The 26,172-nt window shown below is 45.6% G+C and overlaps 1 protein-coding gene across 3 annotated transcripts; it reads right to left on the bottom strand.

Annotated features, from left to right (window-relative positions):
• Positions 1 to 9,552: 9,552 nt before the first annotated feature.
• On the bottom strand, positions 9,553 to 25,903 carry LOC142589918 (uncharacterized). 3 transcript variants are annotated; one of them, XM_075701629.1, is made up of 5 exons: positions 21,869 to 21,963; positions 21,235 to 21,350; positions 17,461 to 17,588; positions 14,324 to 14,482; positions 9,553 to 11,557 (listed from the first exon to the last, which is right to left on the bottom strand). In XM_075701629.1, the coding sequence occupies exons 3-5, from the start codon at positions 17,521 to 17,523 to the stop codon at positions 10,214 to 10,216; spliced, it is 1,566 nt and encodes a 521-aa protein (XP_075557744.1). In that variant the 5' UTR covers positions 17,524 to 17,588; positions 21,235 to 21,350; positions 21,869 to 21,963; the 3' UTR covers positions 9,553 to 10,213. The 3 variants fall into 3 exon arrangements, with proteins under 3 accessions (XP_075557744.1, XP_075557743.1, XP_075557746.1); XM_075701628.1 differs by having other exon boundaries at positions 21,248 to 21,350; XM_075701631.1 differs by lacking the exons at positions 21,235 to 21,350; positions 21,869 to 21,963 and adding an exon at positions 25,819 to 25,903.
• Between the last annotated feature and the right edge of the window lie 269 nt (positions 25,904 to 26,172).

Here is a 26,172-nt window from a genome sequence, read left to right as displayed (position 1 = left end):
TAAAAGTTTTCAGACAATTTTAAAGTTGTGTCACGAAGCTATAGGCTCCTTGATTTCCATTCAATAAACTCTAATATGTATTCATATGTACCAGAATTACAACCAAGCATTTATTCTTATCTTTTGTGCGTATGTATTCCTTACTGTATCGCATAACTCAGCGTGGCGTCTTTAACATCCTCTGGAATTTTATTAGTCTTTACGCAACGAAACTCCATCGGGCGTGATAACCCTGTAGCATTATCATCCCTGCTTTACAAAAAGAAACAGACCTTAGAGAGAGAGAGAATAAACATTTCGAGTACCATTTCCACGTCACTATTTTGTCACAGAGCCAATCAATAATATTTGTACCTTGCATCATTCTATTGGTGCAGTTCACGGTATGGTGGTGGTTCGATAATCTTATTTAGTAAGATGTTGATAAGGCCTCGTGTTCTTTTTTATTCACGCTGTTCAACCTCAGTTTTAGATCATCTTCAAAACGACTTACCCAGAAGGTGCTTTGTTGAAGACTTGAGCATTGACGGAAATGAATTTAATTCTGGGGTTGCACGTACAAAAAAAAAAAACACAGATTTGATTATGAGGCAGGCCGTAGGAGGGGGGAGGTGTGGACTCCGGGTTAATTTTGACCACCACGTGGATCTTTGAGTTTCCCCGCATGCACGGGACACGCATCTTTTCCTGCATTTCGCGGGCTTCATCGAAATGCGGCCGCCGCGGCCGGGATTTGAGCCCGCGACCTCGTCCTAAGCAGCGCAACACCATAGCCGCCGAGCCACCACGGCGGGTAACACATTGACGGAGGTTGTACGACTCTTTAATAGCAATCTTTGCTTTCTACAAACGTGGACTTCAGTGGTCCACGAGATTTTTGCGCGCATACAATGCACGTAGAGCGTGATACCCTTATTTGACCTGATTTAGCGAGCGGTACCGTTTGGAGGTAAGTCTTGCACCTTTCGGGGCTTATCATGTCGCCAAGCAGTGGTCGTCGTCTATTTTGCGCGCCTTTCTTTTTTTTAACGCTTCGTTACGGGTACTTACGTGTCAGTAACAGCATGAGCTTTATGAGCGTCACGTATCATTATTAAGAGGGAAGCAGCGAGCGCGGATTTTTCACCAAACGAAACGCAAGCAAGTCAGCTGACGATTATTGTTTGGAGACAAGACGCACCCCAAGTGGTGTAAACTTCACTTTTCTTTACAGTATGTGTCCTAATCGCTAATCATTTTGATAATTCCCTCCTATTCGCTTTTCTTCGTTTTTAGCGCTTTCTCTTCTTTTTTCGCAGAAGCTTCGGTTGCTTTTTTTTATCTTTGTGAGACAGGCACATGTAAGTGGTGTACTTTCTATAATGCCTACGTCGCTTAACGGAAGCACGAATGCCAATGCAGGCTTTCTCCAACTTTCCGTACTCGGTGGCCATATCGGACTCGGACAACGACACCATGTTCGAGTGTGTAGTTGCCAAGAGGACGGAGATCGACCCCGTCGATCGAACAGCCACGTTCGTTTGGCACTTCGTGGAGACTGACCATTCGCCTGAGTATGAACTGTCAGCTGATTTCCACCCGCTACTGATTGATTGATTGATTGATTGATTGATTGATTGATTGATTGATTGATTGATTGATTGATTGATTGATTGATTGATTGACTGACTTACTGATTGATTGATTGGAAATTATGGCAACAAGAGTAGCATATGGGCTGCTCCTCCACAATGCTATATTGCCAAATTATTGAAGGATAGAGATATGTGAAATGAAACCTTTCAAGAATTTAGCAGTTTGCTATCAAGCGCCGCCCAGTCGCTTGCAAAACACTGTGCATTCTTCACTCTGTGTGTGTAGCGAATAACACGTTCACTTAGCTGGCAGTTCTGGTGCACAGTGTGTTTAAGCGAAAGCCGTGAGTAAATTTCAAGGATGTCGCAGTGTACATGTGGACATAAAGTTGTTATTTCCCTCGGAAACCGTACCAGTCGCCACAGTGGGAGTCGGGTGTGAGATAATTGATTATCTTTGATAATAAATCAATCAATCAGCCAGCCGCTACCTCAGTCACTCTGCCCGGAACAGCCACGAAGCCTCCATATACACCGGCGCCCTTGTGATACTGCGTTTGTACAGTGCATGAAAATGACCATTCATGCAATACATATGGCAAGCACTAAATAACTACCCGACTAAAGAAAACAATGAACCAAACTACAGCAGCACAAAACGCAGCATCGAATTGCCAGCTCGAGGTAGTGGGTGTATGAGAAACAAAAACAGAAAAACATGAAAAATTCGCCACGTTTCCCTGAATTACGTTAGTAGGATGAAGTAGCTGAAAAGAGATGTGTTTTGCACATGCATGTGCAGTCTCGATAGTAGGATAGACTAACTGAAAAGAGATGTGTTTTCCACACGCATGTGCAGTCTCGATAGTAGGGTGGACTAACTGAAAAGAGATGTCTTTTGAACACGCATGTGCAGTCCCGATAGTAGAATGGACTAACTGAAATAGATATGTTTTGCACACGCATGTGCAGTCTCGATAGTAGGATGGACTAACTGAAAGAAGGTGTGTTTTGCACGCGCATGTGCAGTCTCGATAGTAGGATGGACTAAGTGAAAAGAGATGTGTTTTGCACACGCATGTGCAGTCTTGACAGTAGAATGGACTAACTGAAAGAAGATGTGTTTTGCACGCGCATGTGCAGTCTCGATAGTAGGATGGACTAAGTGAAAAGAGATGTCTTTTGAACACGCATGTGCAGTCTCGATGGTAGAATGGACTGAATGAAATAGATGTGTTTTGCACGCGCATGTGCAGTCTCGATAGTAGGATGGACTAAGTGAAAGGAGATGTGTTTTGCACACGCATGTGCAGTCTCGATAGTAGGAAGGAGAGTGGACTTTCAAACTCAGCGGTAGCTTAGTGGCATTGGCGTTCCGCTACTCCCCTGGAGGTTTAAGGTTCGAACCCGGCTGCTGTAGCCTTATTTTGATATGGTCGAAATGCAAAAAAAAAAAAAAAGAAATGCGCAAGCGCTTAGATTTAGCTAGGCGCTAGAGAAACAGAGGAAGTCAGCATTATTCCGGAGTCCGGCTCCCCTTACTGTGGGCCTCTGAGTCATGGAGATTATGGTTTTGGCACGTAAAACCCCCAACATATTTTTTATTGTTGCTGTTTATAGTGGACGTTAAAAGATATCGACATTTGCAGAATGCACTTCCAACGCTTAGCATTTCTCGTTCCGTTTGCCCTGTAACATATGCGCTGTTACTCTATCAATTGCAGAATAGCTGTTACGCTATTCATGTCTGAATAATGTATACATGGAGTTGCTATAGCAACAGTTGTCAGTGTAGAATGAATTCTGCACGAGTGTATCACTCTGCGGGACACCGAATTGAGGCTGCTGCAACCTCTTGATCCGTATAGAAGTATGTAAATATATACAATATCTGTTTTAACGGGAATTAATATGGGGTAGGAGTACCATTATACGCAAAATTATGGAAGGTTGTGAAGCAGCAAGAAGTGAGGCTCTTTCATGTGAAAGCTAGAAAAATCGTCAGCCTATAAAAAAGACGGGGTGCACAGAGCGACGAGAACTTCTTTGAACCTTCTCGACACCACCCCCGCCAGATGTAAAATAAACAAAAATAACAAAAATAATGACGGGGTGCGTTTGACAACAGATCAGAAAAACTTGGTGGACAGACAGACAGACAGGCAGACAGATGAGAAAGAAGCACAGACAGACAGATGAGAAGGAAGCATAGACAGACAGATGAGAAGGAAGCACAGACAAGAAAGACAGAAATTACACGAAAAGATCACTCTCTTAAGCGATGAGGGATTGTTCCAAATATTAGACCATGCCGTTACCTGTGGTGACAATGATGATGATGATGATGATCTTGACGAAGAATATTGTGGACTTATACTGGCATGCCCGACAATACATGGCGGCGAAAAATAGTCATTTAGCGTTATTGAGCTAATAAGGCTTTCAGTGGATTGCCGTATGGCATTGCGCCTATCTCGGTTTGATCTTCTCTGGCGATTAAAACCTTTATCAATATTCGTGTACTTGTGACTTTTTTTCATGGGTAATGCTGATTGACTTTTCCTCTTTTTTGCATTATTTTTGCATGCGTTTCTGAGCAATGTATTTAGCATTATGGTACAGACGGGCTCTAAGGAGGCTGGCCAACTCATTTGACTACGTTAAAAAAACATTTCAATGCTTTCTAACATATGCAGGCAAGATGTTCCTTTCTATGCATGGTCTGGAACGAGTCCGGGAACGATGGAAGTTGTTGTCGGTGACGGTAAGTTATAAACATTAGCGTGTCAGGGAGTGTCATGCAATCGATTACAGACAGACAGAAGGACGGACGGACGGACGGACGGACGGACGGACGGACGGACGGACGGACAGACAGACAGACAGACAGACAGACAGACAGACAGACAGACAGACAGACAGACAGACAGACAGACAGATGAGAAGGAAGCACAGACAAGACAGACATACCGACAGATGAGAAGGAAGCACAGACAAGACAGACATACCGACAGATGAGAAGGAAGCACAGACAAGACAGACAGAAATCACACGAAAAGATCACACTCTTTCAGACCCAACAGTCCTGGAGGGCGTTTTCTACTATTCCAGCAAGGACTGCGTCGTGATGGACCTCGAGTATCACCGACACCGTAAGTAGCAGCATGAAGCTCGTTGGTGGTGTTTGTTTGGTTGCTTGGTCGTGTATGTTTTTTTTTGCTTGCTTTATTGCTTACTCTCTCGTTCTTTCATTCGTTTGGTTGTTTGTTGTTTGCCCCCCCCCCCCCAATGTGAATTTAGCCCTAAATAATAATTGGGCTTGTCCCGCAGTATTCAGTATTATTTATTTGAGGTTCGAGTAGAATAACAAATTTACGCTCCGTCGAAACTGGTGCGTGTACACTGCTCAAGACCTCGGCCGAGCGTCAATATGCGGGCAAATTCAATAGTAAAACAAAACTGTTGCAACTATTTAGAGCCGGGCGGTTATATGCTTTTGTCCCACTCATAGTTTGTTTTTCTGTCCCAACATCTTCCAGAATGCCTCCTGTGGACACACTGGCAGTTTAAAGACTCCGCGCCGCGACACTGCATCGACCATTTCGTGGACACATGCGGTGTCGTGCCTCCGGCACACAGCAGAGACCTCTGCCCTGACGGCGAAGGGGGCTACTAGGTCTACGAAACCACACAAGGCCCCCGAAACATTCAGCCTGCGCAGAACCGCAGAGGCCGATCTCGAAGGCTATGACGAAACGTTGTCGAGGGTGACAATAAAAAAAATGTGGCTCGCCAACCTGGCCCTGCGAAATCGGATGTCCAGGGCAAGGGAAGCTGTTGAAAACCACCACTGCTACTTCTTGTAGGGCTATGCAATACTTCATTGCTCATTTCCTGTTACGGCCCATTATTCAGCCACAGGAGAATGCGGACTTGGGGTCATGTCCTGTGCTGGACTTGCACGGCAAAACGACCAGCGGCAGCACGTCGTCGCTGGTCGTGTTGCCGTTTCTTTTCCCTTTGTCACTCCTCGTAATAATGCTGCTCCTCGGGAGTCCTAACTGTACGTTGCCTACTCATGACGGTGCTGGAGCAACGACGAAATCAGTCGCTTGGCTGCTTCTTTCACATATGAAAGGCAAGTGACGTCACTCCCCACGTCGCAAGCTGCCGCGACGACGGACTCCCACGAAACGGTAATTTTTTACCGGGATACCTATGCGGGGAGCACTACGAGCTTTGCTTTGTTAGCAGGAGCCCCTATCATCAATTATATAGTTTGGATGCTTGCGTTGTGCTTGTTCTTTATTGAAATGAATGTTGTGCTATATGTTGTTTGTGGGATACGGATGAATGTATGCACTTTTCGCTTCAATCGCTGAAGGTTCCGGTTTTTCTTTTTTTCCGTGTGGACGACGTTGCGAGAAATCCCGACCATCTAGAGGCTAACAGCTTCACTGGAACAACATAAATAAATAAAACTCGCATACGCGCCTTTCAGTGCCTGATTAGACTGCGTGGCTCGTTGGGTGAATGCGACCTGTCACTAGCGACAACCCCGGAACGCTGAAATCTGACAGAGCCAGAGAGAGGCACAGAGAGAGAGTCAGGTTAAACAAATCCAAAATGTTATGTTTATGAGGATAGCAACCCCAGCACTTCTTGTATTCTTTTGTCCGTACCCTTGGTCGGAAACGCGCAACGTCGGCATTATCAGTAACCGGATCGCATCGATGTAACGTTGCTTCGACTAGCCACAATCCAAAAGAGAAGAAAGCGAAAGAGAGCGTTCGTTTCCGGTTGCGAGCCGCAAACGAGGCACGGCGAACGTCGACTTGAAGCTTACGGGGGACAAATTACTCTATATCGCGTGTTTCCGGGACGACTGTAACTGATTCAATAAAGATTAGGTAGCAGAGATAACGTAACTTTTGCGGAACATTACGAGTGTACGAATACGTAAATTTCGGACTACGAATTGAATTGTTCTTGTTATTCGATTTTTATTCGACTCGAAATTTCAGCGTTAAAAGTCGTCAGACGTTCCTGACATTTCAATATTCTTCTAACACACAGAGGCAGCTCAAAAGCATATACGCTTTCCGAGTCGGGCCGTATTACTGACATGCGCGTTAATATAGTTTGTTCGTTCATAAATAAGCGCACCTCGCCTTCAGCCACCTGCGAATTTGCTGTCTTCATTTAGGGGAAACTATTATTTGGCCAACCACACCATGCTTAGAATTTTTTTTCGTATTGCATGTGTTGTAGTGTCGCACTGAAATCCTACAACAAACATTACGTTCTTCCGCGTGCATCTGCTGAGGTGCTGTTTGTTTTATTATGGTCAATAACATTATGGCGCACAATATACGATCGTGTTCCTCAATTGCAAGCTTCTCTGTTGACCTGAAATCCAGTTGTTAATATCATCAGATGCATCAAACAACGCTAATTAGTGTTTTCTTGTCAAAAATACCTTACGGGATCCTTACATTCCTTTTTATGTAGAAATTGCAACTGTTATTTGTGTGGTTCTATGTTGATAGAATAATGGTATTCGATTTGGTTCTAAACTTTCGCTATTCGAACGGCCTGATTAAGCGTAATTTATATCAACGGCTGACGTTACAAATCGCGTGATAATAAATCGCCTATGTGATGACTAAATAACCAAATTTTACTAATCAGCGTTTATAATCGACGACTCCAGACGCATGTTCCAATTTGAGAATTCAAATCATGCCTTACTGAACGACTAAGAATCTTACGAGAAGTTAATCCCCTATAGCACAAGTACCGACAAATGTGGGCCGAAAATCTAGTGTGAAATACGTGGCTATTAAACCTTATCCGTTTCTTCACTGCGCAAGAATGTACCTCTAGCCGCTTTACGATAGCCCAGTCAGAGTAAACTGGGATAGAGTCAAAATAGGTGCACACATGTGCACAACTTACTAGTTGCAGCAGCAGCGTATAGTTAGCAGCGTTGACAGGATGGTCTAACTTCCTAGAGACAAAATGGTATAGAAGAAACTAGTGGATATACCGAAGCAGCTGGTATTCTTTTGGAAATTACCAATTACACCCACTCATTTTATGCCACTTTTCAATGAAGCAATAGTTTCGCAAGAATGAACATTAAGCAATTCCTCAAGCTTTCCACGCGGAATGAACGTGCGAAAGCGGGCCTGTGGCCGTACAGCCGGCCAAGCCCGCACTCTCCAGAGTCTGCTTCAATGCCATTGAATCTTGCACTATCGCAGCAGGAAACTTCTGTGTTTTATGTAGCACATGACGCGCTGCACCTTGGTGTATGGTCCGGCACTGCAATACAGGAATGTAACAGGAACGACGGAGCGGCATTGAGGCGAAAGCTAGCGCCTTGCCACAAGTGCGATAAACTGCTGCACATGCACTAGTAAGACATTCCTTCCCCTAACCTTGTGTTTTTCCTTTCAGCTCAAAGGAATCGAAAAATAGAACGTTACCTTGAAAAAAAAAGTTCAGGACATGTTTTTTCTTCTTGTAAAGCCTACTTCCTGTAAGCCTATACACACCATACAAGCGAAGCACAATAAATTGGCAATACGTCCACAACCAGCTTTCACAGCTTGCAGAAAAGACGACACCCGATACTTGTGCAGACAACGAACAACGAGATGCTTCGATAAGTTTGAGGAAAACCTTAGCAAAGTAATGAATTCTTTTGCAACAATTTAGTCATCAGCTTCATGAGCGCCCGAGAGACAGCTTTCGATTCAGGTGATAATGCGTACAAGCAGTCAAATCCAGTAACCCAGCAAATGGGTTACGGGTGTGCGGGGGCAAACCGGCAGCAGGAATCGAGTTTTTTTCGAGGGCAAACCTGGCCAGGCAGCAATGAAGCCACAGCACCATTACTGACGAATAAGAAACGCGCAAAATAAAGTGCTTATACAACCTCTACTCCTCTTGCCCTGGACATTCAAGAATTTCGTCAGCGATTTGCGAACGTGCAGGTGACGTGCTGCAAACCTCTGATTTCGTGCAGAACTCTTTGCCTAATGTCTCGCGTGAATATGTTTTATTATAATTTTGTTGCTGTAGTTATAAGCGAAACTTGCGGCGAATATTATTTAAATCAGAAACGTACTGCACTATTCGACGTGCACTTCAAACAGTGGCACTGTGGCATTGTAGCGACGGAAAAATTTCGGCTGCATTAGCGAAGACATGCAATAACTCCCCACAGTCAATCGGCATTACGATGCGATTTTTGCTTGAACTTCAGTTACCCAGTGCAAGTGATGGCCACAGCCCTGTGCATATCTTCGGGAAATATTGGCCATGAAGGCCGATGATGGAACCGATATCACGAACTCGTTGTATATTATAACGAATGATGGAACCGATATCACGAACTCGTTGTATATTATAACGAATAAATAGCCTTTTTTCTACGCCTAACTGACCAATGCACAGCCTGGCGTATGACTGACAGTATCACTGTCCTCGTGTAGATTCTACATCGGCGAAATGGAAAAGTCCACGAGTATCGGCACATTATATGCCCCAATTTCTCGTAATCACGGCATTTAGGTGTTACGAACACATACATTTCTATATTTAAGTGTTAGGGCGTATGGGCCTTCCCGTACAAACATCGGTTCCAATGCAAAGGACGAATAGGTCTTGTCGCTATAAAAGAAGCCCAAATTGCCCATGTCGAAATTTGTCATGATGGGACCGTTTCCTGTCGTGGATTTTGGCTAGCCAGGGCTGTCCCTGTAGGCTGCTTGATTGTGGTAATGCGGAGGGCAGATGTCTCGTAGCAATGTTTTACGCATAAATGCAACCTGTGAGAGGAGTGCAGATGCTATCAAAATTGCCAAAAGTTATCGAAGATGCCTCTTACTCTGAAAAACATCTTTTTGGGCAATAGAAATGAGCAAGGCATGAAAAAAATCAAAACAATGATTTTGGTTACTTTTATTTCTTTATTTTTTTAACGCGTCACTCGGATCATGTGTTGAATACAAGGTTAATATAGACTATTCTTTTTGAGACTTCTGAATGATACATTCCAAGGAATATTAAATTACATAACGCATACTCTCGGCATCGCATGCAAACAGCGAGGAAACTATGTACTGCAGAGTCCATACTTTCGCCTGCGTGGTAAGAAATTTATGTATTGGCTATAAATTCGCGATGAAGAAGTTATGGAAGCATAGCCAGCCTAGACAAGGGCCATGCAGGTGGCCAACTTGCCAATAGTTGCACGATGACAGGCAAATCCGTCTCTGTAGAATGATGCACCACATATCTTCCCGGATGGAATGAAGCCTTAAAATTGCTGGAGGCAATTTCCTGCTGGATTCGCTGTGCTGTAATTGCTGGCTTCGCACTATTCAATCGGCTGCCAGGGACTCAGTTCTCCACAGCGAACCGAACCAAGGCGAGGTGCTGCAGTGCGTGGCCACCGACCCCGCCAGTTCACACTTTTATTTACTCCGGTTCCTTCACCGGGTTTGCGGACTGGCGACCCGGCTCAACCTTCCACCCTTAAACGGAGTCTGCCCGTGGGTGATCGGCCGTGACCAACGGTGCAGAGTTTGTGGGTGCGTGCGGGAGACCTCACCCCGCCTACTGTGCCACTACATGACACAACAACCCCTTGGACGCGGCCCGCCACAGCAATATCGTGGCCCGTCTACACACTGCGTGCCGGAACCGGTTCTCCACGGCGGGACGCCTTGCGTGCTTCCGTCCAGGCGGAACGAAGTTGCGAAGCCGGCGCCCGGAAGTCGCCCTCCGTGGACCCTCTGAAGTAGTCCTCGACGTCCTTTTGCTCTGTCGACCGGCGAAGACGCTTGGAGACTACCTCGAACAGGCCCTGCGACGCCATATCGCGAAGTTCTAGGTCCCTGAACGTCAGTAACGTAAAGGCATTGTCGATGCGGCAGAGATCGCAGAGTTCGGCAGCGAGTGGTATGGCAGCTGCTCGCGACTGTGGGCTCCCGTATAGGTATTCGTTCGACGCGTTTGTTGGGGAAATAGAGCGTCCTCTTTCGCAGGGGAGGCAGAACATCATCCAGACGCTGCCAGTTGTCTTTTCCCAGGGTGCCGTACCTCATCATGAAGTTCAGACCCGGGCCGCGTCCAACCGCTACAAAGGGGCCAGCAAAGATGTTAGCAGCGCTGTACCCCGTTGAATGGCCTGGTCGATGATGGTGACGTAGCCGTATCCTGAAACCCACCGGACGACCCAGGAACTTCTGGGCGCCGAAATCAGTCATGGCAGGAATGGGAGCACCCGCAACCGTGAAGCTCCAGGGTCTGGTCCCCACCGGATGGACTCCGCTCCGGTAGAGGGAGCGGCATTTGGCGGAGTTAAGGGCCAGACCAATCTCCGAAGCAAGGGCTTCAATACTTTTAATGCGGGCCTGCAACGCCACGAGACTGGCCGCTAAGGGTGTCAAATCGTCGGCGTACGCCAGGATGTTATGTGGACGATCACCACCCTGTATGTCCGGGATGATGGGGTCCACGACAAGGTTAAACAATAGCCCGCTGAGAGGACAGCCCTGACGGATCGCGGCAAGGATGGCGACGATCCTCGTACGGCTGTCGGTGTACAAGTCGGCGATGAGGTCGACGAATCGATTGCCGGTGCCGGCTCGCCGAAGTGCATACAGCAACGCCTGATGGGGGATGGACCCATAGGCGTTGGTGAAGTCGAGGAACGCGACGCAGACGTCCCCATCACCGCTGTGGGCTTTGTCCAGCCGTTCCTGAAGGACGAAGTTGTGCTGAAACACTCCGCCGTGAGGGAGAAATCCCTTCTGGCAAGGGGAGAGGATGCTGTGCTCTCCCAGCCAGTCTTGCAATCGCCCTCCTAGGCACTTGGCGTAGAACTTGGCGGCTGTGTTGCCAAGTGCGATAGGGCGCCAGTAGCGGCGGTCGGACTTGTCGCCTTTCCTGTGGATGAGAACCACTACCTGTAAGGCATATATAAATACCATAATTATAATACCAGATAAAAATGCAATTCCGTCCAAGATTATGCCTACGGACCTGTGTTGGACAGTAAAGAATCAAGTTACCAAACTTTTACAACTTCAGCGCTTTAAGAAAACTAGTGTTGAACCATAACCATATGCGCATGTCCATCTCCTACGACCAGACCCTATTTTCCCCTCCCCTGTTCACCCTCCTTCATTGCCCGACACGAGAAGCAATCATCCAGGTTGTACCTCACTAATCCAGAAAGCGCAACCCGGACGAAGGACGAGAGGAAGTACACAATACGAGCGCAGTACTTCCTCTCGTCCTTCGTCCAGGTTGCGCTGCCCACCCATAGGAACATGTTCAATCCCCAACTCGCCCAGCTTGCCGTTTTAATTTCCTTACGCGATATTTAGAGCAGGACACGTAAATGCATCGATCTGGAAGTAAAAACACATTCCAGATTAACCGAGAACACAAACGATTACTGGTGCAACGTCACAAAATGATCAGTTCAAAGTCGTCATTATCATCATTATCACGAACATCAACAACGGGTTTATGCCTACTGCAGCTCTAATGCCTAATGACCAACGCACGTCTCAGCCGTCTTGGTTAGCCTTGGCTTGTACCTTATGCGTGCTCATTCTCTAGCTTCTAATGCGCCACATAGCTCACTGCTGCCCCAGACTACGCTTCTGTTTAGACACATTCTGCGACTTCGTTACACCACCGGTTATTCTTCCAAGACATCTTCTGGCCGACATCATTTACTCTTATTTTCGGCGATACTATGGGCGCTATAACGTAAAACTATTCCAAACTTTTCTATTCCAATTCTGCAATCAGCCCTCCGTGATTGATCAAACACTTTTTTGGACCACTCCCACTTGTCTGTCACGCGACGTCACGAAAACCGAGATAGCTTCGCATCTGATATGACGTGTACACACTGATTATGCATGATTTAACCGAACAAAAGAAAATAGTTATTTCTCATTCGACACCTTTTCGTCATTAGCCATCGGCTATTAGTCAAAAGTTTTCGCGCCACACCCACTTCACCTGCCTATCACGCGACGTCACAGAACCGCAAAAGCTCCCCACGTCAAAGTGACTTGTACGCATTAAAGATTCATTAACGTGCCGAACAAAACTGAATTTTCTTCCGAATAGCCGCAGGCTGCCCCATTCCGAAAGGAATAAAAGATGGCTGCCGTCGATCACTCAGGCACTGGCTACTCTCACCTGCCGGAGAGCTTGGGTTTATTTGCGTATAATAAAGCTGCTTACGTGGCCGTGTAAAGCTATCGAGCACTTTCGGCACGTTTACGACGTGGCTCATACAACTTTGCTGAGAATGCTTTTTAGCGGCATTCTTAACCTTCCGTTGCATGCCGCAGCGATTTTCGACCAGCCACCTCAAGCTAAGGGAACGCTGACCAATCGCAGACGCCGGCACCACCCTCTTCATCCGGTTATCAATTTTCAGAGCAGTGGCTCGGCCCTGTCGAATTCCTCTCCACTTGAGCGTGCTCCTCGCTTATTGTCAGCCAATTAGATATGTCAAGCCGCTCCGTGTACGCAATTTCATACGTTTTTCAAGCAACCAGATGAACGAGGAGAGCGTTTCATTGGTCTGTTGAGACAACCCCGCGGATGATCGCCCGATGCTTGCGTCGGCGGTTACGCAAATGTGACGTCACGAGAATGGAATAAAAGCCTGTTGGAATAGTTTTACGTTATAAGCCCCTATAGCTTACTAGTTACCTCGTACGCTCTGTAATTGGCAGGACTCGTTAGCCAATAGAAAAGCCGAACGCCCATCGAGATTGTTAGTGCACGCCGCCTCGTCTTTTTAGAATCTGCTTGCCGTCATGTCGATACATGGTCCATGGTTGCTGCATTGTCATAACTAAGGCACTGGCGTTGTAACCCTAACTTGTGTTTACAAGAATCCTACAACGGGGCTTCGCTTCATCTACACGCTTTTGTTTTGCAGTTCCTTGCAGCCCTTTCTAGTCAAAAGTAAACGGGAACGCACTTAAAATGGTCATACGTGCCGCACAGTCGGGGTGCCTAACTGGCATCAGCTAGCCACAATCACCACGTATCATGCTGGAGAGCAAGTAATTATGAACACAGTGAACAATTAGGCATTTATAGCCTTTCGCATTGTCGGCGTATGAATAGTGCTAATTCAATGGTACCATCTGCTAATTGAACATAAAACCCCATCTACGACTCAGCAGCACCTCTGTAGTCTATAGAAGCGTGAAAAGGAACAACTGATAACAAAGGCAGAACGCCCGTCCCTCTGGGTGAGCAGAGGCTAAGCGATTACAGATATTGCCAGTTATTTGCCAGGTCAAGTCGGGAAGTCATTAACACGGGGGAATTGGGATAAAAGCGGGTAGTGTAAGCCGTATTGACACTGCCACATTGTTACGTAATCACGGTTAGGCTGGCCCTTATGGTTGCCCACGGTAGCTTTCACAGTACTTCGAAGTACACGACGTGCATGCGCAAAGGTTGTCACGTATCGCCGTAATCCTGCCAATAATCAGACAGTGAGGCCCGTAACTATATGACGATGCGCAAGGACATCGCCTATGCACGCCTAGTATCTTCGAAAGTTCTGCATGTTACATGTGAAATATTCGCTACCCCGCTCGGCTTTCAAATCCACAACCCCTATTTTTGCCTAATCTTAAGGGCATGACATTACTCGTAGCGTGTTCAGCGTGCTGTATACTAACCAATGGTGTCACCAATGATGCGGCGGCAACCCTCGCTGCAACCCTCGTTGACGTGCAAATGACGGCGCACCTTCGCTGCACGCAACTGGCTGGTCCGCTTCCCCCGACGTATACAATCCGCACAGGGACGGCAACGCCGGTGTTACCGAGAAACGCTGCCTGCGCACAGAATTCAGCGAACAAAAAGGAAACATTGTCATCCACCCAAGTACAGCTCCAAGATGCAAAGTACTTGGACAAGAAAGCTTATCACAAAAAATGCAGCAAAGTTTAGCGCCAGGAACACCACAAAGAAATCGAGTGTTAGTTGCCCTGGTTAAGAGCACTTTGGGTTACTTTTATAAAGATTGTCCTTTTTAGCAAGTTCTTCATATCACCAGAAGCGAACGTGACGAAACGGAGAAACAAGGACTGCTTGTAATTCAAATGCATGAGGAAACGTTTAGATAAGCGATCCGAACGTGACATTAAAATTTTCTATATATCTGATACACGTACATTGCACGGATAAGAAAATGCAAGGTAGGAGGAGACAAAACAAGGTTTTTAATGCGATAGAGAACACTGCTTGTTGTCTGCAACTGACTCAATGTAAAGATTGAGAAGCATGAAATTCCATGCGGTTTTCGCTTGAAGTAGTGTATTGAGACGTGGGTACTTCATCTTTAAAAAAATGCAGTGAACAGAGGTGTTTCTTTTACATAAGAAATGAGAAGTACCACCAGTGGCAACAAATGAGCTATTTTTTTTTTGTATAACTGCCCGGCTAATTAGATCGTGGTTGATCACGAATGGAATTACGAGATTGTCGGCATTGTCCACGCAGTGAATCAATTATCATTTATGTAGCGAGAAGATGAATTACTGGCGTAGAAACGCGTAATTAAAATTTGATAAAACCTCGACATTCTTCTGCAACTCCTAGAATTTTATTTTGAAGGCATCTTCAGAATACCATAGTTTTCGGCTTGCTTTCTTTTTCTTGTCCCGCAAGGCTCACGCTATAGCAATACTGACCCATTTGAAGCTGTTGAATTCAAGTTTATTTAAGATCAAGCGCAGGAAAAGTCAGGGAAAGATCCGGCCGGCCTCCCAAACAATCGTTTCTTCGTTTCTGTTCTTTGACCGTCGCTCAAAACAAACAGTCAAAAACAAAATAAAGCAATCAAAACAAGCAGCTGGGTGGCGGGGGCATATTCATAGCGCTCTGGGAGACGCCGCCCGGGATCTCAGTAGTCTATGCTACAACTAAGACGGTCGAATAATTTGTAAAGTTTGCAGTTGTGGTATAAAATTCCGCGAGATATCATCCAGACAGGTGTGACAATAATGCGAGGAAAGAAACAGGTCACCGAAGTCCAGTTGAACCAGTTCCTCCTGCTTGATTGTGCGGGAATGTGGGGGTGCAGGTAAGCCAAACGTATTGAAGAAGGCACAGAGTCAAAGTAACTCGTCTCTTTAGCTTCAACCATGATCGCGTTGCACTCACATTGCTTAACTATTTCCGTACCGCGCCCGCTAGGCATAGTTAGCCCGCTAACGATGGTTTGAAACGCCGCTTTCTTGACTTTCTGCGCCAGTCACGGACACACTGCGCCATTGGATGTGACGAAGGAAAACTGCTTTTTTTTTCTAAGCAGCTCAATTTTTTTGCGCCATGTGGCAATTTTCGAACGCACTCCGGAGTTTCGCGATCGTATAAGTAGAAAGCAAGAATGGCCACTTCCGGGAGCAGCGAGCAGGCGTCGAAAGATCGCAGATCTCGCGATTCCGCTGCGTCTGCAGCTTATTTTGTCGATGGACAAAGCAGCACCGAGTCTCAGGATGCTGCCTTTTACATCGGATTTTGACTCTCAGGGACATGGCGACGCAAACCAGCCTGGGACATCGGTGGCAGCAGCCCGGCACTTCCAACTGTAGTGGTTGCAGCTAAAATTTTTTCTTGGAATATCTGTCCAATCAAAATTTTTAGATTTTTTCGGGGATATCTCAATATGGTTGTTACATATTTTTCTTAGTAGGTACAAGCGTGTCCTTACAAACTTAGTTTTATTTTATCCCACAATCTTGATGCTGGCAATTTAAATCTCTTTATGACATATATCTCGTTAACAAATCTTTTATGCCTGGAAAGTGCATTCATTCTACTTTTCGTTTATGCAATATATAAAATATTGAGTCCAGTACTTCTTTCAGAAAAAAAAATTTCAGAAAAAGAAGCTCAAAGTAGGCCGACGAATATAGGCAGGAGCGAAGCCCAGTCAAAACACTATTACAGGTGTAGCAAGTACATAGCAAGGGTAGCCGGGGCGGAGCCCGTGTCCAGCAAGTTCAACGATGAGCGGAAGTGGCTCGGTTCTCGGGCATGAAATACCAGCAGGATCAGGAGCCGTGAGATCGGCTGCGTGACCCGACATACGATCAAGGATCAAGGCACGAACGAAGCCCAGTTCACCAGGATCAGGACCGGTCATGTAGGGGGGGGGGGGGGGGGGGGCGTGTCCCGCCGCTCCATCGGAGTCGTCAGCCCCTTTGCGTTCGTGATTTTGCAGGCGAAACCCGCGCAGTAACCACACCCGCACGCTCACGCTTTCCGCCCCGTACGGCGAACACAAGCACCGAGTCGCGCGCTTTTGCAATCCGCGCACTGTGAAATGCCGTACTCCTGGTACAACGATGCATGCACGTACACTTCGGCATTCCGATGAAAGTATTAATCGAATCTGTAGTCAAGAGTTCGACGAAAGTTCGTCTGGTCAGGTAACATGATGATGAAGAAATTACGGCCACTGACCAGTCAAGGTGAAAAAACACACAGAGACGTTTCGGGACCCGTACGGGTTCCTTGATCACACTAAAAGCGGGCAAGAGCCGCAAGTCGTTTTTATGCCAAAATGTGACGTAGGGAACGGGTGTAGTTAGCAGGAAGATTTCCATCAGTCCTGTTGATACTGTTGTCAGTAGTCTGAATAAATAAAGATTCTAACAAGAGTCGCGTCATCGAATTCTTTTCCTTAGCTATTATAGCAGCGTTTTGGTCAGTGGCCGTAATTTCTTCATCAATAATCGAATCTGTGTGCCCCGCCATCGGCGTCCAGCCTTCGCGCTGCAGCATCGGTAACGAATGAAATACGCACCTTGCCGCTTGCTAGATCATCGAGCGCCCTCTCGCTGTCGCTTTGCTCTCGGTCGCACGGCATCGAGTGCCAGTCCGTTCCAGAAAAAACGAGTCCACATGTCAGGCGCTAGACTATGGCCTTTGTGCCTAGAAAGAGAATATATTCACGTTGCATAAAACATACAAATGAATACGAAATGACCAGTTACGAATACCAATTGCCCGGATGTTAACATAAGCTCGACGCAGTGAGAAGGCAATATAGGATGCGTCATCTTTGTGTGATGATTTTCTGACGATGCAGAGTGCAACACAGCTGAATCTCCTCCACTACCAGAATGACTGCGCTACACCAAGAGAGAGAGTGCCTGGTGCTTAAAGTTGAGCAACGTCAGTTAATTCCTTTCCGCAAGAATACTACTATTAGCCTTACTGAAAATTTGGCAACACTGCTTTAAAAAAAAAAAACCAGAACGAACACCGAGAATCACCTCGTACATGTGAGCAACACTACCTGTGAAAAGTTTCGTCCAGGTCGACTCGACCTCCTTGTCTAGGTGTGGTATCGCCGGACTGTGTTTCCTCAGTAGAGACGAAAATAATTTTCAGTTTCGCACGACACGAACCTATTGCACAATCCTGTTGAAGCAGTTAAAGAGTTAACGTAAATGCGGTGCCTATAGTAACGCGACTTCAGTGAAGGCTGGAAAGCAGTGAGGTGAACGAAGGCAATCTGACGGGCCTAATTACTGCCATGGTAATTACCTCTCGGACTTACGCGGCGAGGGAATGTGTACTACGCAGAAGTACGCTGTCCAGGGCAGGACAGAATCCTGGCGAAATAGTAGATAAAACAAAGAGCAGCCACAACTTCTCATGGTGGGGTGAAATATATTAGGGTCCTTCGTTTCCGGGTTTTATGTATATTTTATTTTATTCGAGGGTAAACATTTGAGACCCTTTTCAAAGGGAAATCACTGCATTCTTATCGGGTAGTGTTAATTTCGGAGTCTTCATGGTTAACTATTAAAAGCATTTAACAAAGGCCGTGGTCACCATTTGGACACGGACATTCTATTTCAACAAGCTAAACTACAAATACAATTTTGTAGCAATGCTAAAGGGACGGGTATTAAAAAGTCTGATAGGAACCTCTTTAACAAAAACAACACGTTCAGACTGAGTTTGTCGATCTGTTGTTTACTTTCTTTGCGCTTTCTTTTAAGCCATTCTTCGCTGGTGGTGCGATGCTTCTTGTTTAACATATAATACTATTGTTAGTGTGCATTAAACACAGCGAGCATTTCTGTATCCATTTTAAACCTGTCGGGCTTTTCATGCTTGCTTGTTGCCCTGTTCTACTGGGTGCTAACTAGACAAATTAGTGCCTTTTTTCCACCTAGAGTAGTTACCGCGGTCTACATGATGCGATGTTCGGTAAATGCGATGTAATGCGCTGTTGTCGTATTACCTCGAAAGCGGCTATTAAAAAGCAACAAGGTTTCGTTCATTTGGGGTCTGCTTGCGCTGAATATATCATTATATAATCCAGTTTTCTAACCAGTGTTAGGCAAAAACGAGGTAGGCGCAATTTTACTAGTTGCTTAACACCACTTGCTATTATGCTTTAGAAGTTAGCAAACTGCCGTGACAAATCGAGTTTAAACCGAAATTGATGAGTCGGTCACATGTCACGCAGCAGCCATCAAAACTCGTAATTCACACGTCGGCGGACGACTATAGCCTTAGTGCCTAGAAAGACAATATATTCAGGTTTAATCCGAAAACGCAGGACCCCAATTATAGGTGAAGGTAGTGTATGGTAATGTCTCCGGTTCCGGTGGTCTACAGAAACGTGCTCAGCTACATGCCAACTTCTGACGTTCCACGAGGTACCTCCCAGCGTTAAATGAAAGCAATCTCAAATAAATGCTGTGCTGTCAATTTCACCATGCAGGAATAATAAATATTTCCGAGATAATTAACTGCAGCTCTCACCATCTTGCATGTGCGCTCACTTGCTGAATCAGGCCAAGTTTTCAACTTCCCCGTCGTAATATTTCTACATTTAAAGCTTTCCAATCCAAATGGTTCTTCGCCTGCCTCTGCTACGTTCTGTTTAGTTAGGTTAGCATCGGTTCTCTGAACAATCCAGTCCATATGTCACCGCGGAATGCGATTCATGTGTCAACAAGGCAAATGCACAAGCCCAATTCAGCTTGGACAGTGGAATAAAGTGCTTCGTAATCCATATTCGTATAATAGCATAAAGGCACTGACAGCTGGCCAGAATGTGTTTTGAGACATTGATGGAAATGAAATCACTATGATTTGCAGTGTTGGAATCCAGCACGTCATTCGCGAGTTAAGTAGGAATTTTAATTTCACAGTGGCAAAGAAGGTATCAAAAACTGGTAAGTGGCGAGACTAGGCGGTGCAATCTTGGTACTTCGGATGTATTCTACCAGATTACTGTACGTAAGTCGAGTGCTGTCGAGTACATCATAATTATTGCTTAAAATTACACTTTGTAAATTATTATACGCTCGCACATTATTCCATGCTTTGGCAATCGAAAACGCACACGTGGCTGCGGCAACACAGTGAACTCCGGGTCACGTGTAAATGCGTAGTTTCGTTTTCGACCCGATTCATTTCCTTGTGACTGGTTAAATGCGAAACAAGTTCGTCAGGAAACAACGAAAACACGTGGCTGTTATCGCAGAAATAATTTAACAGTTCTGAAAAGATGAATCGGAGGAACGCCGACTCGATAAAAAAAAAACATCTGCCTCTCAATAATACCAGCGTGTAATCGCTATCTCGCTCACCCATCACTACACCCTCACTGCAGGTCGAAAAATTCTTATAAAAGATGTCCCACGATGTTTTCCGCGTTAGCATTTGAGGATTAGACTCGCTAACCGCTACTCTTTCCACTGCGCTAAACAACAACAAAAAAAGACGGGTTCCATGAAAATTGCTCATCAGTCCCTTTAAAGGTCAACTGCTGCGAAATTACATTCTTTTTTACTCTGTTACGATTAGTGAATATACCACTCAGCCATTTTTTGCAAAGCCGGAAAGCCGGTAATTTTTTTTTTTAACGGCTTTTACGTAGCACCTAAACTGAAGATGCGTGAACCTGTTGGCATCCCTAGGACGTAAAGTTCCAACATGCCAGTTTGAAGATTCTTTAGCGCGCAGGAGGCAGCTGGGTTGAAAAAACATGAACTAGGCTTTATATGAAAGTAGACTTCTCATGGGGTAAAAAATTGCGTATGATGATGGTAGAATGGAAAGTCGTGTAGTGCAAACAATACGAAACGAGCTGTAACCTTTGCGCGCAGGTCAAAATAGTCAATATGCCATGTTAGAGTAATGGTATATCGCAGACACTAAGCCAGAAAAAAGCGTAACCTTATTCAGGTTATGTTATTGTGTAGCTCAAGTGTAACGCAATTATGACAAGGGCATGACACGAGTTATGTAAGGTTGGCGGAACAAAATGGTATATACGTCGCCTGCTATTACACTAGCGTAGTGCAAAGGCAAAGATAACAGATGTTAGGTTCCTTGCTGTGGCTTCTTGTAAGTGTTAAACTTCATTTGTGGCATAACGTAGCACTGTTTGTTAATAGACCGCTGTTCCTGCGTGGCCCTCTGAGCCCTTCTATCCCTTCTATACAATGTTATGAACACTGATTGCGCTGAGGCATCCCAGCTTCCGCCAGCTCTGACAGTTCGGTCTTTTTTGTCTCAGCTCCGCTGACATCTGGAATAATTATTTTACCTCTATTTCATACCTCTATTTTATGCCGAAGAGCCTGCGCGGACCCTCCTGGCTGGCTTCCTCCAATATCTCGGTGAATTCAATGGGGTGGCAGCATCACGCTCAGCCAGTGCTTACTGCGAGACACAGAATTAAATTTGTCAGGTCAAAGAGGTAAATAGTTTTTGCGTTAGAAGACGCGGACAGAAAAAAAAGGGGGCTACAGGACAAAGGAAGCGCTACTTACAACTCATTTATTTCGAAACGGAACAGCACACTGATCTTCAGACTGATCTGCACACTGATCTTCGTTGGAAAGCAAGAGGAAAGACATGCTTGCATAATCGATAGGGGCGGCCGCAATACGGTAAACAAGGCTCTCGCTTGCCGGCTATCATCATCAATAGTTGGTTGTTTCATGACACCGCCACATTTGTTCAACAGCTGTTCATATTTGGTGGGCCTTCCTGGGTGTTTTAGCTAACCTGACATTAGTTGATGAAAGCAGTTCCTAAGGCATGTTGTAGGCAAGCTCGCGTAGTACAAATAAGCCAAGACTTTTGTTTTAATTTGAACAAATGTCAAATCACTGGCACTTTTGCCATGTTCTTGCCAGAAACAGATGCAACCAATGTTCACTGTAGCAGATACTAACCCGTGGTGACAGCAGGGAACTAGTGATGAGCGCGTAGTCGGTAAGGGTGAATAACTGCCACTGCACGGGGAATATGCCTGCTTCCACTGATGTAGAATCTGCACAGACAAGTGAGCGTTCATGTGGGAGGACTATACGCAGTAAACAGCAAAGTTTCATAGCAAAAACACGATGATTGTTGAGCCAGCATGGACCGATAGGCACTGCTTCCATTTGCATGATCTTCGTGCTACTTACTTCGGACCATGCATAGAGCTATTAAGATGGTAAGCTGATACCCAATCTCAGTTTTGTTGTATTATTTGCTGTGAAAAGCAACAACAGCTAGGTTGTGTTGCGATAGCGGACGATTATGGTCCGTAGCTTAACATGCAACAATGGTGTAGCAAAAGCAAGACAAGAACATAGGACGAGTTCAGATGTGTGGCCAATATGTAATTAAGAAATGTAACTGTAGCGTGAATAAGACAGAACAAGAGAAGAGGTCAAATAGCGTCGAACACTAAGCCAGTTTCGATTACAAGCATGCCGCAAACGCGATGGCTAGAAACAAGGTTACGCTGGTTTCCGTTAGGCTAGCGGATTAAGTGGTTCGTACGGAATTTCGTAAAGGCTGGGAAACACCCCCGGTAAGATCACCGCAACGGCAATCTTGTATAACGGGCTGGCCACACCTTTCTTCACATGACGGCGCAACACGCGATTAATGGCCACAGGAGGTGCATAAGTGCGCTTCCGTCATCTGCACAAAGGCAGAGGACGTTGAGGTGATCGGCTTGCGTACAGTAATGGTGCCCAGAGTAACGGTAAATGAAGAAACCTTGCTACTTGGAGCAGCAACGCATAGTTAAGAGCGTTGACGGGATAGTCGAACCTCGTTATGAGGAAACGGTATACAACAAACTAGTGGATATAACGAAGTAACTGTTATTCCCTTAACAATTATTCATTAAACCCACTTTATTCATGCCACTTTTCAAGTAAGCAATTCTTCTGTAAAACTGCAGTTTTCTTCTAAGCTGGCTACGAAGATTCTCCAATTATTTCGCTGCAATTTAGAGGAAATTCTGAGCATGCGATGGTGCATGAATTCTACTGGTGCAGCAGTTCAACATTTCCGGAAGCTTTGTAAACCAAACCAACGTGCGAAAGCGGGCCCGCTGCCCAACAGCCGGCCAAGCCCCCACTCTCCAGATTCTGATTCAATGCCACCCAATCTTGAACTATCGCAGCCGGAAACTGTAGCACAGCACACGTTGTACCTTGGTGCATGGTCATCACCAATCATCGTCAACAGCCTGGTTACGCCCACTACAGGGCAAATGCCTCTCCCATACTTCAACTACCCCGGTCACGTACTGATTGTGGCAATGTTGTCCCTGCATACTTCTTAATCTTATCCGTCCACCTAACTTTCCGCCGCCCCCTGCTACGCTTCCCTTCCCTTGGAATCCAGTCCGTAACCCTTAATGACCATCGGTTATCTTCCCTCCTCATTACAAGTCCTGCCCATGCCCATTTCTTTTTCTTGATTTCAACTAAGATGTCATTAACTCGCGCTTGTTCCCTCACCCAATCTGCTCTTATCTCTTAACGTTAAACCCATCATTCTTCTTTCAATGGGGTTTGGTCGTGCAGTGTTATACAGGATTGTAACGCAAACGACGGAGCGGCATCCGGGCGAAAACTAGCGCCTGGCCACAACTGCGATACACTGATGCACGTGCACTGGCAAGACATTTTTATGTCTAAAAAAGCATTTGTTTAAGGATTGATTTTAACCCGCCATGCTTGCTTAGTGGCTATGGTGTCGGGCTGCTAAGCACGAGGTCGCGGCATCGAATCCCGGCCACTGCGGCCGCATTTCGATGGGGGGCGAGATTCGGAAACACCTGTGTGCTTAGATTTAGGTACACGTTAAAGAACCCCAGGTCGCCCAAATCACCGCAGTCACGTACTGCGGCGCGCATCATATTCAGAAAGTGGTTTTGGCACATAATACTCCATAATTTTAAGAATGAATTTTGCGTTTAAATCATTTCACCATTCGTCATTGGATTATGCGAAGTAGGCTTGCCACCTTTCGTATAGGAAAAGACAACATTACCTTGCAAAAAAAAGTGCGGCACGTTTTTTCTTCTTGTAAGGCCTACTGCATGATATAACATAGAATTCAAGCCAAATAAATTGTCAATACTTCGGCTACCGCCTTTCACAGCTTGCGAAAAACACAACGACACCCAATACTCATGCTGACAACGAACTACATGATGCTCCAAGAAATTTGAGAAACCTTTTCAGAGAATTAAGGATGAATTCTCTTGCAACAATTTAGTCGTCTGCTCCATGAACGCCCGAGAGAGAGCTTGCGATTCAGCTGATAATGTGCAGGTTCAGGTAAATCCGGAAACCCAGCCGATGGGTTGGGGCTCTGTGGTGGCAAACCGGCAGCAGGAGCGAGTTTTTTTCGGGCGCAAACCTAGCCAGGCAGCAATGTAGCCACGCCACTATTACCGAAGACTGTTAAACTAGGAATATAAAGTGCTTCTACGACGTCTGCTCTCCTGCTCTTAGCATTATTCAAGAAGTTCATCAGTGATTTGCGAAAGGGCAAGTGAATTGCTGCAAGCCTTTAATTTCGTACAGCGCTCGTTGACGAACTGTCGCGTGAATTATTTTTTTCTTACTGTTTTCTGGTTTTAGTTAGGAGCGGGCGCTCGCATACTGCGAATACTGCCACGAACATTGTTTAAAAACAGAAAATTGCTGCATTACTCCGACATGCCCTTTCAAGCAGTGATGCTGTGCTTTTGTAGCGACGACGAAAATATACATTTCAGCTGCATTAGCAAAGACATGTATTAACTCTCGCAGTCAATAGGCGTTGCGATGCCATTTTGGCTTGAGCTTCGGTTACCCAGTGGTAAGTGATCGCCACAGCAATGTGCATATCTTCGGGAAATACTGGCCATGAATGCCGACGATATAACTAGTTGCATATCATAACGAATAAACAGCCTTGTTTCGAGGAGTAACTGGCCAGGTCAAAGCTTGAATTATAAACGGACCGTATCACTTTCTTCGTGTGGATTCTACATCGGCCAAAGGGAAGTTAACATATATGAATTGCGGCCTCGCCCTCTGGCATTCAAAACCACACAGCGAATTGCTGCAAAAGAAAGAGAACATCTGCTTGCCCGCTATTCATGCTGGAAAAGCAATTCAATGGAGATGCGCCGATGCTTTTTTGCTGTGTGTTGGACGTTTGCTTTTGAAAACTCACATAGCTATCTTTTTATACTAACGCAGTGACCGAGTAGCAGCAAATTATATACTACAATTTATTGCAATTCCGGCTTTTAGGTGACGTACGGAAACGCGCTCGTAATCGGTAATCGGAAAATAATTTTCATATCTTGAGTTAGCGGCGTATAGGCCGTCACATATAAACATGGGTTCGATTGGCATGGACGACTAGGTCTTGCCGCATTTATGGAAGCCTAAATTGCTCATGTAGGTTTTCGTCACGAAGGGAACATGTGCTGTCATGGATTTCGGCTGCTCGATTCGGGTAATGAGTGCAGGTGTGTCGTACCAATGTTTTACACACACATGCCACCTCCGAGAGGAATGCAAAAATATTTTCGACCGCGTCCCTCCGCTCATTCGGAGATTAAAATGTTGAGATCTGCTATTATTTTCCTGAGTAACTCATTCCATCTAATGTTCAATTACATGACGCCGACTCTCACATTTCTTTCATATGTGAACGCACTAATTTTGGGTAGCGAATGCGAAGATCGAGGAAAGCTACGTTGTCCACATTCTATACTTTTGCCCGCGTTGTAATAAATTTGAGTATACGATATAAATTCGTTATCAAGAAATTATACAGGCATAGCCGGGCTAAATAGGCACCGTGCAGGAGGCCAACTTGCCGATAGTCTTACTATGAGAGGCAAAGCCGTGGTTGTAGAAGGCTCAGCAATCTCCTTGCCAGGTTTACAAGAAGCCTTGAAATTGCTGGTGGCAATGAAATTTCTGAAAGTTTCCCTGCTTGACTTGTTGCAGACGGTACCTGTAACGGATACATAAAATCCTTAGGTTTCCAGAAATAACAATCAGGCAAACCAACAACTGACACGAAGGCACTGGAGAACCCCACTGAGTATCCCCGACCTCTCAGTTGCAGTCAGCTTGAAAGATCAAAATGCACCGCTATCCCAGACTATGCATACGGCCCTGTGTTTGACAGTAAGCATCGCGTTTCGAAACTTTTTGCAACATCAGCGCTTTTAATAAAA

Source organism: Dermacentor variabilis, chromosome 8 (genome assembly GCF_050947875.1).
Source record: "Dermacentor variabilis isolate Ectoservices chromosome 8, ASM5094787v1, whole genome shotgun sequence".
Taxonomy (NCBI): Eukaryota; Metazoa; Arthropoda; class Arachnida; order Ixodida; family Ixodidae; genus Dermacentor; species Dermacentor variabilis.
Note: the sequence above shows the minus strand (reverse complement) of the source record. Positions and strands in the feature narration are given on the sequence as shown.

Bases quoted from the DNA above. Each gene is read 5' to 3' on its own strand.
- LOC142589918 (XM_075701631.1), bottom strand. From the start codon at position 17,523: ATGCCGTGCGACCGAGAGCAAAGCGACAGCGAGAGGGCGCTCGATGAT. The intron at 14,483-17,460 runs GTGCGTATTTCA...TTCTGTGCGCAG, and splicing joins ATGATCTAGCAAGCGGCAAG to GCAGCGTTTCTCGGTAACAC. The intron at 11,558-14,323 runs GTTAGTATACAG...TATGCCTTACAG, and splicing joins CATCATTGGTGACACCATTG to GTAGTGGTTCTCATCCACAG.